This window comes from Arvicanthis niloticus, chromosome 11 (genome assembly GCF_011762505.2).
Source record: "Arvicanthis niloticus isolate mArvNil1 chromosome 11, mArvNil1.pat.X, whole genome shotgun sequence".
Classification (NCBI taxonomy): Eukaryota; Metazoa; Chordata; class Mammalia; order Rodentia; family Muridae; genus Arvicanthis; species Arvicanthis niloticus.
Window position 1 is genome coordinate 36,376,459 of NC_047668.1, and position 14,951 is coordinate 36,391,409.

Here is a 14,951-nt window from a genome sequence, read left to right on the forward strand (position 1 = left end):
CACCCAAAGCTAGCAATTTGTCGATCATTTAAGCTAGCAGGTCCAAGCAGGCATCATTCTGAGTCCTGGGCTATGCTGTTGACCTAGACATCAGCCAAGACCATAATATAAGTGAGATGGAAAGTGACCACAGGCTCATAACCATAGCGATGGAATTTAAAATCTCATATAATTTCCATGTCATGAGAAACCCTTCTTTTGATTTTCTTGTTAACATTTAAAGACATAAGAGCCATTTTTAGTGCCCATGACATTGGGGAGGGAGATAATAACTCATGGACTGAGCTGTCGTTTCCCTTCCTTTCCATCTCATCCCCTTCCTATGTGAGGTGTCCAAATTCACTGTGACAGACAACATGAGGAGGCTGTTCTCTTAGACCCTATGGCTGAACCTTGCTTTTCTTTCTGGGCTCCCTAGATCACCTGCACATTCTGAAATCCACGGGCATCCCTGAACATCAGGGTTACTCCAACTCTGAAGTCAAATGTACAATTTGCCATTTGGTGAGACTCATCCAGTCCTTCAGACAGAATGAACCATGCTTCCCTATGCATGAGTGCATGTCACACACTTTTATGTTTCATCTCACTTCTGAACCCTTCTACCAAGAAGGGCAGACCAAGTAGCCTAAAGATTGATAGACAGCAACCACTGGTGAGGTGTCTGGGAGAAGCAGATGGTTGATTGAAGGGTATAGGGGAGACTTGGTAGTTGAAGAGAAGATATCCAGGCCCTATGGCTTAGCTACATCACTTTGTACTTCCAGTCAGTGTTTCCAGTCTTTAAGAACTATAAATTCTATATCAGGCCAGATTCTCTTAGTTCTCTAAGAGCAGAAGGTATATTCGTTTTGTGTCTGAAAGAAGTCTGGGGCAAAGAGGGGGGTGTTGCCATAGTCAATTACATTGGAATCTACCTTTTGGTACCCAGGCACGGGGCGACTTCCCTAGGTGGGGTCTCCTATACAACCTTATGATTCAGCACTTTTTTCCAGGATGAGCCCTTTTTAGAAGTAATTGTCTGCCAGCAGAGATAATAGGAGAGAACTAGAGCTTTGCTTTGGTTCCTCAGAAAGTTGTAGTGGAAGGCTGCTATTCCCTTTTTCTTTATTTCCTGAGAATCTAATACTCAGGAATCCAATGTGGTTTAATTGAGTATGCTCAAGAGACTTATCTTTTCTGGTGGACTAATGGAAAACATGACTTATCCCAAGTTCACAAGCCAAGTTTTCAAGACAGTTATCTGTCTGGGCTTGAGAGAATCAGGACCAATAAATATGCTCACTCCTGCCTTTATGGTGGGAAAAGAGCACCCACAAACCACCTTATCACCACTGATCATCACAGTAACCATGAACAGGAATTCTCAGTCCCCCTCTACTCTCAAGGAAGTGAGTACACTAGAAGATTCTTTGGTCCAGGACCCTGTAGCTCATAGAGTGAAAAGCTGAGGTATCCAAAACAGATTCACTCACAGTCCAGGAAACAGTATGTGGCTCTAAGACACATGACTCTCTGTATGTGCCCAGGATAGCCAGTAAGGTAAAAAGAGAAAGGCTCATCAAGCAACTTGACAGAACTCAGTGTCCTGGACTACAGCCTTGGAATAGGAATGTGAAAAAGAACATCTAATGACGAGATTAACTGAATCATCATGCACTGTCAATGGATTGGAAAGTCTATCAACTGAGTTTACATCTGTGTGAAGATAATTTCATTTTGAACCTTCATTTGCAACCAAGTGAGCAAATTTTGAGGCTTGAAACTAGCAGGCAATTATTACCAAATAGAAACCCAAAATACTCAGTTCCATGATACCTGTAGTCTTACTTTTGTTCTATGTATATCTATTTGAATATTAAAGAGCTGGTGAGACACATAGACAATCAATATGTAAAATGTCAACAAAACATTAATTTTCATTCACAAAACAAATTACTCATTATCTCTATAAGAAAAACACAGTTTAGAAAGATATACAGCTACTTATGTTGCAACGTTTTTGAATCCCCAGACCTTTCTTTTAAATACTTTCCATGTGTGTGTGACTTTAAGTATCTTTTTCAGAGAGGGGCCCTAACTCTTTAAAATCTCCCCTTTTTCCATCTACAGGAAAGTATCAAACGAGACTCTGACATCATCAGATGACTTGAAGTTATTTGCACCATCAGTTCTAAGAAGACGGGGATACCAAGGCTCAGGGTCAAATGCCCAATACTGAAGCTGGCCTTCCTGATATCTAGATAGAGACTTCCTGATATCTAGATAGAAAAGGAACTCAGGCCAGGTTTGCTCAAAGGGCTGGCTGGCTGGCTGCATCAAGAGTCCTGGGTAGCTTTTAAGACATACTAGTATACAGAGGATCTCCAGGGTCCACCTTAATTGGTCTAGGGTGCAGCCTGTGCATAGACCTTGAACAAGGTCCTCAAAAGCTTCTAATATATTCCCTTGAAGAGCATTGCCAATGTGGAACTTCTCAAAATAGTTCAACCTGTTCTTTCCAGTGAAACTTGTCTTGGGTATTTGTTTTTTAAAAGGCTCATTAGACAATGGTACCAGCTCAGTCACACCCCAAAAGACAGAGAGCCCAGGGTCTTGTCTGCTATATCCTATAAGCTGCCAGAGGCCAACAACTTGGAGTCATTGTAGAAACAGTGCCCCTCCTGCCCACAGGTGTCTCCACCTTTCCCTCTTGGGCCTGAGGCATGGAGCCCAGGCCTCTGACACCCACTGGGTGAGCATGAATAGTGGTTGATCTGCAGGACATGGATACACATAACAAGAACATCATCAATGGCAATGTGTCTCTCATGTATAAGAGTGTGCACCTCCTACCATCGTCATATCCTTTGGGGGATATGTCCCTGGTTTGCACCTTGGGAGCTATGGCTCTTTTGCCATAAGTATGGTTGTCGTAACTGTTGTACTCAAACGAAGTCTTGGAATATTTCTCGAGCTCCTTGGCCAGGTTGGAGCGTGGTGTGGTTGTGGGAACATTGTTTCTGTAGCCATACTGAGGAATCTCAAGCTGTTTGACAAAGCACATTGGCCTGAAAATAAGCAGACAACAAACATCAGCTTGCTTTCTCATGGTGGTCCATGCAACATGATTCATGTTTATCATAGTACAATATGATTTCTTTCATCTATCAAGGATTCAGGAGCTTTCATGGATTAGACGTTAGTCTTAGTTCTCCCACCAAAAACAAAAACAAACAACAAAAACAAAAGGAAGAAAAAACAGGTTGATTTAATTATATATCCCAAATAAAATATTTGACTAAAAGTCAATACTGGAAATAAAAAGAAGTAATAGAATACTTAAAATGTATTTTATCATTTTCTCTCATTTTCAGGAAGAATGGTAGTAAAATACGTGGTTGAGGAAGAATCCAACATACAGGCATTACATTTTTGAGGGTTACAAAGAGTAGAGGAATCAAACAAATGACTCTTAAAAATAAGAAATAGACACACATAGGGACATAGAATGAGAGAAAACTGGATCAGAATTTATCTAGTTGGGCACTAAAATAGAATTGTAGGAAAGCCTATGATCAAATATTCATGAACCTAGGAGTTCTTTTTCTTAGACTTTGGGATAAAATATTTAAATGGAGTAGTTTTTTATTCTTACTCTTTTACTGATGTTCTGTCCTGTGTCTATTTCGTAAGTGGAAATCACTTACGATAAAAGAAGTTGAACATTGATCACCTTATAATCTTTAACCAATTTCTGGTCTGTACAATAGAGATGGATATGTGTTTGCACATCTCAGTCTCAAGTCTTAAAACTTCTTCTAAGGTAAAATATTGTTAAAAGTACTTGCAGGCAGGCACCTCCATATCGCTGCCATTTTTAAGCAGTATATCTATGTAAAAGCTTCCTTAATTTCAGGAGGAATTATTGATTATTCTATTTCTGATTTATGTCAATTATATTTTTGTTTTTCCAAAAAAAAAAGGCCTCAAGAAAAATGAGTTATGGCAGGGAAAATAAAATAAAACAAACAAAAAAACCCCAACAAAATACAGTGAACCACGTGGTTAGCGCTGGCTCACAGTCTATTTTACAAAGTTTTTACAAAGTTCAGTCACTGATGACAAGAAACTTTTTCTTGCTCAGTGGACTCAAACTTGGAAATCCTACCCATACCTCACTGGAAAATACTGCCGGTTCGTCATCCTGAAACACCACTGCTGCCGCAGCCACCGCACCCAACTAGGAAACAGCCCGTACCTCTACTGGATATACTGCTTGTTCCTCGGCCGGATATACTACCGTCCTCAGCCGGAAACACTGCCTCTCCTTAGCTGGAAATACAGCCTGTTTCTTAGCCGGATGTACTGTACTTCTACCGGAAACACTGCCTGTTCCTGCCGGAAACATGGCCTGTACTCAGCCAGCTGGAGACAAGGCCCGTCACACCGAAACAAGGCCTGTCCTCACCTCGAAGTACTACTCCATGCGCACTTCAACGAGAGTCACTTCCAGGACTTCCGGTGTGTAAAATGGCAGCTGCTGGATGGGCTGGTACAGCCACCTTTGTGAGGGTTTGTGGGAGGCCAGAGAGCAAAGGGCTTTCTCTTTGGGACCAGGGTGGTGTCCCTGAGGCTCGACCTGCATGTACTTGTCTGACTTCCACAGTCTCTCCAGTTCATTGATAACATGTTTAGAATATATAAAAACTGCTAAAAGAGATAATAATAACCCAGAATTCTTTCCGATATAAAACGGTTGAAATTTTGGAATAATTGTTTAGTACTTGAAAAAGTGATATAATTTGCCCCTGATTTCATATGGCACTTGCCATTTCTTTTAGTTGCTTATGTTTTAAAAGCAGCTTTTGTGGTGTAGTATTAGAATAAGAATGTTACATTGCAGAACTATTTTAACGATTTCCCACATTTCCTTTGGCTAAGGACTCTGCTTCCTTAAAAAGCCTTGGTGGACTGAGAGGTGGGGAAGAAGTTGGACAACTTGTTTAGTATTCAGTCTATTTGCAAAGTGATTGTGACAGTAAATAGGAAACTGAGAGGCAGACAAGAGGTTCATCTAAATTCATATCATAATGCAGAGAATATCAAAAGTCAGAGAGGGGATTATCTTGGAATAGAGGGATTATAGCTATTTTTAGTTTCTTATTTTTGTTTAAATGTTTTAAATTTTCTATAAACATTTTAACTTTTTATCAAAGGAGAAAGGAACTTTAATTAATTGCAAAAAAAGCATGAAATACTAAATCAGGACCAAGAAGACATTCCTATCTCTTGACTAGTGATTTTCTCTAAGTAACTTATCCCAAAGAAATACCTTTAGTAGAAGCCAAATGCTGTATCTATGGGAAACTATTCATCATTACTCTTTAGAGACAGCCTGTATGCCTTTGAGCTAGCACAGAGTTATGGCTGTGGTATGACATTCACTTAACTGGGAATATTCAAATGAGAACATGAGGATGATAGCATTTGTATGGGGAGACATTGTCATGAGACTGAGTAAGCAAGCAGAAGTACAGGGACTGTCACAGTTTCATGAGATGTGTGTAAAATCTGTGAGAAACGTAGATGTCTTCCTCTACTAGTAATCATCTTCCCAGATTTGCACAATGGGGTTCAGTCTTGCTCCTCGGGACTTTTCCACTTTGACCTGCAGTACTAAGTTAAGTAGTCATGAGCCCTTGTGCTCTGTCTTGCCTGTCAAATGGCAGTGATGCCACCTACTTTCACCCACGTCTCAGAGTGTGTGAGGATAAGGGGTGATGACAGCTTTGATGGCTTTTCATACAGAAAACTTCCAAGCTCAGGGAATGTGGCATTCATCATTCTTGCATTTTCAAAGAGACCAGAGCCACCTAGAAGCAGGTGCTTTACTTTGCTCCAAAACTGGGATAAAATTATATTGGGCTACTAATATTACTAATTTCTAGAACTTCTATTTTATTTAGCATTCATAGAATTATGAATTGTCAGGGTTACAAATCACATAACTATATCCAATTCTCTCACTGCTGAAGTCACACTGAGCCACTGGAGACCTAGGAGTTACATTGACCGCCAGGCTTTTACATATCTTTCATAGGCCTCAATTTCTAATCTGGCATGTCTTCGCTCTGCCCAGAGCACATCTATTCCATGGAATGTCTCCAACACACTCTCTGCTCTGTGTCAGGATAGATTCTGAGGGAAATCCATTGAGGACACGTTTCTGTTGCTCAACAGAACAGTACCTGAGGACTCGGTCTGAGGCCTGGTTGGATTTGGAAACATCACAGCTCTGGTGTTTCTCTTGGGCCTTTGCCAGTTTTTCTGCAGCAGCAATAGGGCATCCAGAGAGGCTACAACAACAGAAGATAGATTTAATTGAATTGTCTCAAATGGCTTGTCACATACTGATGACACCCACCATGTTCTGTCCTTCAGCCAGCTAAGATGACCCTGAGGTAGATGGAGCTAGGAGATTTCCCAGCCTGCCTGATACTGTGTGCTTCCTGGTCTCTGGCACATAGCTCTTATGACAGCACCAGGCCTGTCCAACGAGCATGCCAAATTCCAGGAAGCAAATGCAACACAAGCTGGTTAAAATTTCAGGCAGAAATTCTGGAGTGTTGGCCATTTCTGCAAATCAGGCAGTGGCAGCTAGGGAAGGAGTTTTTTGACAGACTTAAGAGTGGCAGTTAGTTGACTATACCAGAAGGTGGCACTCTAAGCTGATGCCAGAGGTATCTATCTACAAGGCTTCAGGGATTCTGACTTCATCTCCCCAAAAGAGGGGGAAAGAAAAGGAGGTACAGCAGGAACACCTCCAGGAGGACTTCAGTCAAATGTGATTCATATCTAGTTCAGCTGGGTCACTGTGGCAGAGAGAGCAGTGAGGCCTCTTTGTTTGAGCTGCTTCCTCAGGAAGTCATAGTATCTGCATGCTTGCCTCCATGTGGTCTAGATCTGTAAGGGTGTCCATCCATGTGCACACACATGCTGATGTCAGAAAAGGAACTGACACTGCAGGCTCTGCACAGCACTCAGCAGGGATCTCCTGCATCACTGCCAGCTCCTGCAGACTCAGTACCAGAGAGCCTCCGCAGGGCATAGAGCTGTGGTCTGTTTTATTATAAACTTAACACTAGTGACCGAGCTGCTTGTTGTGACTAACCAGTGAGACAAAAATTAAGGGAAATTTTACAGCTTCCTTTCCCCCATTTAAGAAGAAACCTAAGCCATGGCAAGACAAATCGTAACAGAGTTGCATTTTGCTACTGCAAAAGAAGTGATCTGATATCACCTGGATTTTCAGAGGAACTTAGTGACTCTTACAATGTCTGTAGAGGATGGGAAGAAAGCTCAAACACCATTAAGAGTACAATTCTGACGAGGAATATTTTCAGCAATAGTCCAGTTAAAGCCATTGACCTGGAGCAGCGTCCTCACTGGTGTACCCCTACCAGATGCGTATGGACATCTGCTCATATTTTAACGATGTCCATGTTGATGGCCAGGTGATTCATCTAATTCAAGAGCAGCCAAGTTAGTCATCTGGATTAGTCCTGCTGGGTTCTAGTTCACCACCTCGCATGGCAAGTGGCAAACAGCTTATCCTATGAGGGAAGGTGAGAGAACCTTGCTGGATTGCTTCTGGTCACTCTCATTGTAAGTGGCCTTGGGTTCCATCTGTACCGAGCAGGGGACTTTGTGAGGGAACAGTGCTCTATTATACTAGAGGAGGCAACATAACTGAAGAAATTAAGTCTTCAAAAATGGGCAACTGAGCCTTTGACATTCCTGTACGTGCTGTGACTGACTCTTTAGGAGCAATGTGTGAGGTACGTCAGTTTCCTTTGGAAAAGGAGGGGATGCATATCAGTAAAGAGCTATCACAGGGCAGGGCTGTGGATGGCTTCCTCTAGCATAGACCCCAGAAGACTGTGGCTTACCTTCTGTGCGAGTTCCTGTTGCTATTCACATGCCCTCGCCCTGTGCAGCCTGGAGTGGGACACTTGAGAACATTTTCATGCATGGCAAGAACTTGACAAAGGAGAGGCAAAAAAAAAAAAAAAAAAAAAAAAAAAAAAAAAAAAAAAAAAAAAAAGCCCAGCGTTAAAAGAGAGAAATGATGAGAATACAATATGCAATTGTTTCAACAGGATAGATTAGTTTACGACAAACTACAAACGTCTGTGATGTGCATGACCAGGAAATATATGTGGGAAGAGAAAGAAGGTTGTATGACTGTACTCAGGCATGCAAAGCAGGGTGCACTGGCAGGGAGCCATGGGGGTCAGAGAGCGCCATAACTGAACAGTCCCATGTGGGACAGAAGCAAGGGCCACCCTAGTGTATCCCATAGATAAGCACTGGATGCTGATGAGCCATGTAACAGCACATAGCCTGGGCTTTAAAAAAAAAAACAAAACAAAACATGCCTGTGCTTTGGAAACACATGGGATTGTGAAAGTCTGATGTGAGTGAGCCGAAACCTTGTTATTTAAATAAACCATGTTTACTTAGGAAATTAGGATCTTTTGTGCTTTCAGTAGAATGAACAGGAATAATAAGACCTCTGTATTTTTACCACATGAAATTAACATATAAGAAGATGAGAGAGCTGGTCCCCAAGGCATGAGGACACTGCCTGCTGGCATCCAGGGAGGCTGGTCCTTATTGCTCCATCCTCTGTCTGCTGAGGCTTGTAGGGTTAAGAGTGCTGAAGAAGGAAGGACAACTGACTCCAAAGGAGCGTCCTGGCCACATGCACTGTCAGTCTGAGCTAGATATCTGCAGAGCTCGGCCCTAACTGCCTGCAAAGCTCGCCTATGGTCAAGTGGTCCTATGAGGTCTGCTCAGCCATGTCTGCTCACACTTGTCACTATCGCCCATGGCTTTTCTCCTGTGGAACAGTCACTGTCCTGCTGGGCCCTGTGTAGAGTTTCCACATGCTGTTGCTTTTGTACCTGTCCATATTTGGTGTCTTTGCTATTGGTGAATTCCATAAAAAAACAAAACAAAACAAAAAACAGTCTATTGCTGTTTTTTTTCTTAAGCTTTCATAGCCCCTGTCTTTTCTTTAGATATGGCTGAAGTTCAGTAAATATGAATTAAGGTGTAAATGTCAGCATTCCACTCATTTTCTGTGGGGGCCTGGAGGGGGCTTAGGAGATACCCTTTTAGAGGAATCCCTATCTCTGAGGAAGATATTCCCCTCTCCTTGATATCTGCAATCTTACTAACCTATTGCCCTGTTAGAATGGCACACGTTCCTCTTTACCTTAACACATGCCTTTCTTTCTCTTTATGCTAATTTCTATTATAAAATCTTCCCTGGAGAGAGCAAACACCTTTCAGGCTTAGCTAAGTGGTAGAGTTCAAGTGTCTATGTCCTGCTAAGAGGAGACACAAACACTATGTTCAGTCCACACCTGTAGTGGCGTCTGCTTCCTCAGTCTGCAGGTTGCCTCTGTGAACTATCTCAAACCATTTTCCTCTTCAGTTTGTGGTGCCACCCTCACTTTTCTCAGTCTTTCTCTGGAGCATCTATAGAATAGTGTCAAACAGGAAGCCCAGTGACCTCTAAGCCTTCCTCCTAGGCTCCTTTCAAACCTCAGCCAGGGCCTTCATACCCAGGGCTTTTGAGGAATGCTATTTTACCTGATTTGCTGCCCCCACATTTCCTTCTTTACTTCACCTTTCCACACAAGCCTATATTTGGGCTTCTTTCTTTTGTTCCCACTTCATGCCTTTCCCTGGCAACTTACTCCTGTTTTTATTAGTGCTCAAAAGGTGACAGCCAGGGTGCCACCCATGACACCTACTCCTTGGTATCCTCTCACACTACCTAGCACACTTTAAGTCTGTATTGTTGGACGGTAACAGAAACTCTGGATCAGCTGGGTTCTCCTTCTGACCTTTGTCATCTAGTCAGTGTGTTATAGTGTCAGAGCCCTTCACTGAATTCATCTACATAGAAATGGATGGGGAGCCAGCCCAGAAAACAAGCAAGGCTACCACAGAGTACTCTATTACTATTTACCTTTACGTTTTGCATGAGAAAGTAGTTCTCTGTACCTCCAGGACAGGCACACCCTTTATGCGACAGAGTCTCATATAGACCAGGCTAGTGTCAAACTTAACCCTCCTGCTTTTATTTAAGTTCTGGGATTATAGGACTGCACTATGTCTGCCTTTAGAAATGCTTTTCTTCAGACAGGAGTTTGTAAGACCAGGTCATACCTGAGCCATACTTAATTCCTGCTAAGATGAGCCCTCATGTGGCCAACCAGGGCAGGCCTATTCAGTTTCTTGCTCAATAGAGCAAAACCCATACTTGAGCCACATCTAGACATTTCCTGTGAATATACAGAGTCAAGGAGACTTCTTTCCATTGAAAAGGATTAATCTTGAAGGCAAAAATGTATGCCCTGGGGAAAAAAATCCCATAAAGAAACCCTTCCTCCTGAAGCATAAGCTTTCAGCCTTGGTGCCTTATTTTATACTGAGAACCTGCAACATGCCTGATACTAAGAAGCAGGTCAGAACTGAAATGGCAACACCAGGCCCAGGGTTTAGATTGATGATGGCTTTGGGATTGGCACGGATTTACAGCTGAGTTCAGACCCGTTCACCTCCTGCTCAGGTGAGCTTTAAAGTACTGAGCCACCTATTGCCAGCCAGTGTGCTTCCCTTGAAAGAGAAAGAAGATGGAGTCAGATTGCCATGTTCTTCATCTGGTAAACAGGGCAGTGCTCCCTGAGGAGTTTATGGCATTGAATGGGTCAGTGCTTGCATTTGCCAGCCAAGCACCCACCACAGTGCTCACATGTGGAAGCCGCTGTCATCAACCATGCGTCTCCCTGTCATGTAACACACGGGATTGTAGACACACCTGGATTTGTTTATTTTCACAACTTTTCATAATTGTTCTCAAGACAGTTACATGAAACATATGCATTTTAGTAGGCATTGAGAACCCGGAGCCATGATAGCAGCTGAACATATTTCACCAGAGAATATGTAGTTTTCCCTGTTTCTAATGTCGCACTACTCCAAGAGCTGCCTGACCACTGACAGGTTTGCTCCTCAAGGATTTCAAGGGTGCCCATGGTACCAGAATGTTTCTCAAAATGCCTTTGATTTAGCTAGTCATCTAGCCATACCATGAACCACCTCCCCCATGGGAAGCTAAAGGAGGACACTGCATGCTGTAGGTTCATCCTAGGCATCCATCACCTCGCTCATCCCTGAACCTCAATGTGTGCCTCGGACAATTGATTTTCATTGATTTTACACAGTTGGCATATTTCTTGCCAAGAAAAAGGTAAACAAAAAGGATATATGTCATTTTAAATCTAAAGGAAACACTTTCCACAGATTGATTTTATAGCCTCGGAACCTATCTACTAGAAAGATATAGAAAGGTGTAAAAGAAAACCCCACCAGATCCAAACCTGTTCATTTAACATCCGTAGTGTACAAATGCACCTGTAATGTGAAACAGACTGCAGTGATGTAACAAAACTGTTCTAAACACTGCTTGGAAAGTTTGCAGTAGTTCAGAAATTTGGACAGGAACCCCAAGGCCTCCTTTTCCTGGGACATCTAGAAGACAAGTGTGGACAGGTTGTTTTAGAGGCTGCCTAGTTCCGTTCTGTAATGTGTGAGACCAAGTAGAGAAATGACCGGCCGGGGATAACACAGTAAATAAAACTGATGCTAGCACCAGAGCCCAGGTGGTCCTGGGAGCCTATTCCAAGGAGTCAGGGTGAGCCACTCTTCAGAGCTGGTACCCAGAATATCCAGAAGATAGGGGAAGCTTCCTGAGGTGTCCTCCAGGCTGAGGAAGAGTCTGGTCAGTGACAGCTGCACTGAGGTGCCATGAAGATGAAGTTGGGGAAGGGATGATTGACAGAGCCAGAGTGCTTGCACGCCCCGGGGAGCGGCGAGACACGACTTACTTTCTGGAGGGACCCTATCTTTGTGCGGGCATCCAGACAGACTGCGGTGATGCGGGTAAAGCCCAGTTACGTGGCCGGTTCCATCACACCCGGGGGTTGGACACTTGCTCTCTCTCTTTTCTGTTCTTGAGGGATCTAAAAGCGACAACAGGTGTCAAGAAAATGAACGTTTACCAACTGCAGACTCATGCGGTTATCCAGAAACCTGAAGAGACCTTTGCTAAACAAAGAAATTAGGCAGGTGTCAGGGACAGGCTGGGACACCAGGCTTTTGCTTCGTAGCTTTTTGGGTGTGGGTGATATTTTTAACCTTATACAGTGTAATCAGGAATGATACAGAATTTTGGTTTTTATCCAAAAGGAAAATAAAAGCACCTGTCTCTAACCTTAACTCTTGATTAATTGGTTTCCCGTGTGTTACATGATTAGCTGTGTTGCTCAAAGAAATCAATGTAAATAGTGATGAGACAGTGGCCTTCTTAGAGAACAAAACTCCATATTGTTTTCATTCAGCAATTTTTCCATACAATTCAATCAGAGCAAGGTGCTGCTCAAAGCCCTTCACCCTCTTTGGCGTGCTCTGGTCTCAATATGCTATAAACTACAGAATTTTCCTGCAGATTTTTCTCTCTGTGGTTAAGCAATACTGTTTCTTAGCAGAGCAATTCAACCCATTTTTGGAAAATCAACTGAACTCTCAGAAGGCACTGTAAGCAAATGACGGAAAGGGTGGCGGTCCCACCTGGCAGGGTGATGGGCAATCAAAAAAACGCTTCAGAAGCCGCTGGAGCAACCATTTGTTTTGATTTCTTCGTCTGTACTTGGAACCAGAGGAAGGCTCGTGTAATGCTGTGCATGCATACACAAAGTAGGAGGTCGGGCTGATCTAGAACGCTGCCAGCTTCTCTGCAGCACCAGCCAAGAGCCAATCAGAGCAGACGTTTGGTCCAGAATTGAATGCTGGATGCCAGAGATGTAACGATATCCTAATAGAGTTTTTCTACACCCAGATCAACCACAGTTCACCCTCATGCATTATAACAAATCTAGAAAGTATTTATGAGGTCAGCTCAGCCTGAATAATAAAAAGTAGTAGATTGTGACACACTGTTTTGGAACAAGTATTTGAAAATCAGTTGCATAGATCACCAGTAGTAGTCATTATTTCATTGGTCCAGTAAATACTAGAGTTAAGTTTCCTCTAGATGGTTAGTTTTTTTATATGACTACCTCATTAATTAGGCCAATTGTACTTGGTAGAAAATACATGCTTTGCCTTCAGTTAAGAATTATTTATATATAAGAAGAAATATCTTGAGTTTGAATTTTAATTGTTTGGGTCTTTTGAGACTGAATACCACCCTGTAATCCAAATTGGCCTGGATCTCAACTATATAACTCAGGTTGGCTTTAAACTGATGGCAATACTTCTGCCTCAGTCTCCTAAGTGCTGGGATTATAAACATTAACCACTATACCTGTACTGATTTTTGGAATTTTTGAACTCTTATAGACTTATTTGTGTCACATATGAGAATATAAAATAGATAAAAGACTCCTGGGATCCTACAAATGCTGTTGTGTTGGTGTGAAGGATATCCCCCTTTCCTTTTCTGATAACATGTCATATAAATAACGTCCCTGTCAGGTGTTCTCTACAGCCAGCACTGTTGTGGAACAAACCATTTCCTTGGCATTGCCAGCTGCTATCCTGCCTCTACCCTTGCCTCATGGCCTCTACCAACAAACCCAAGAGTAAGTCCTGGCATTTCAGTTTTTAAAACCTTATAGATACAAAGTAAAGGCTAGCATTTTGTTGCCCTTTGAGTAATGTCATTATACTGATAAAAGTAAATCCATGTCATTATAAATAGTAAGCACACAGTAACAGTTTTAAAGGACAGCATTGATAATATAAAGTACTAAATTTAAGAAACTTTTAACTAGGTACAAATGAATTGTACAGGATTTAAAAAACAACTTATAACTGTTATTATTCATTTTAATCACAAATGTTGAAACAGTTTTGAGATTAAGTGACTTTCATATTTTAAAAAGTGTCTCAAAACTCTCTGAGGTTATAGAGATTAGGAGCACATGGTCTGCTCTTGCTTCACTGCTGAGATGGGGCCGCCATTGCCTCCACTGTTACTCTCCCTTGATTCCTTGTCTTTTGCAATCTCAATTCAATGTTCAAACAAGCAGGAAAACACAAAGCAAACAAAAGGACCTTGCAATAACTTAACAGAAAGAAAAAAAAAAAAAGGATGCTGAATTCAGCTTATTCCCCTTCTGCCCTGGAAGGAGGGGCAGGGAGCTGTGTGGAAGGCAAAAGAGTTCCTTTCATATTAAGTTAATGTTTTGAAATGTTACACATTAGTGCTTTAATGACATATTTTCAGTTAAGATGTGTGGAATGAGAACAGCTACATGTGTTGTCTTTAAAGAGGGAACAGAGAAGCCACAACACAGCATGTTGATGGGCAGCTTCAGGCATGTTGGTGAGATAAGGTCCCATAAATTTAGCTATTTTTAAGGCTTTAATCTCTTTGCTCCTTTTGTGATTTGCTTTTTGATGTGTGTCTCTCTGTGTGTGTGCATGCGTGGATATGTGTGTATGTTTGCTTGGTTTCATCTATTTGGCTCTGAATGTAACTATAGATAGAAACAAAGAAACTTGGAAAATGTTGATGGAAAACACCAATAATTTTGTTCAGAAGTAAACCTGGGAAACTAGAGACGTGGAGACTAGTGCCTTCTATCTCATGAGAAAATTCAGGCTCCTAACCTTCCCCTTCCCTGGACAAAATTGGACCTTACCATTCACTGCCCCATTCTCCTGGAGGGGAAACAATCAAAGCAGATTCCATGTTTTTGCATAAAAGTAAAGCAAAATAACAACTAAGCAAAAAGTGTACTGTGCTTAGAGGACTATGGGAGCTAGAGAAGCCATGTGGATGCTGACTCTCTGGTGCCTTATTTGCCTCCACCAACGTGGTTACTCAC

General features: G+C 42.1%; 1 protein-coding gene across 26 annotated transcripts in view; it reads right to left on the reverse strand.

The window, feature by feature from the left end:
- The window catches only part of Myt1l (myelin transcription factor 1 like), a 383,678-nt gene that overhangs the window by 74,888 nt on the left and 293,839 nt on the right, over positions 1 to 14,951 (reverse strand). For 22 of the 26 annotated variants that reach the window (XM_076942026.1, XM_076942031.1, XM_034514008.2 and 19 more), the window contains 4 exons: positions 11,946 to 12,080; positions 7,932 to 8,022; positions 6,231 to 6,338; positions 2,836 to 3,050 (listed from right to left, as the gene is read on the reverse strand). In XM_076942026.1, the coding sequence (XP_076798141.1) occupies positions 2,836 to 3,050; positions 6,231 to 6,338; positions 7,932 to 8,022; positions 11,946 to 12,080 (549 nt within the window). The remainder of the gene's footprint in view (positions 1 to 2,835; positions 3,051 to 6,230; positions 6,339 to 7,931; positions 8,023 to 11,945; positions 12,081 to 14,951) is intronic. The other 4 variants (XM_034514015.2, XM_034514014.2, XM_034514018.2 and 1 more) reach the window with 1 other exon arrangement.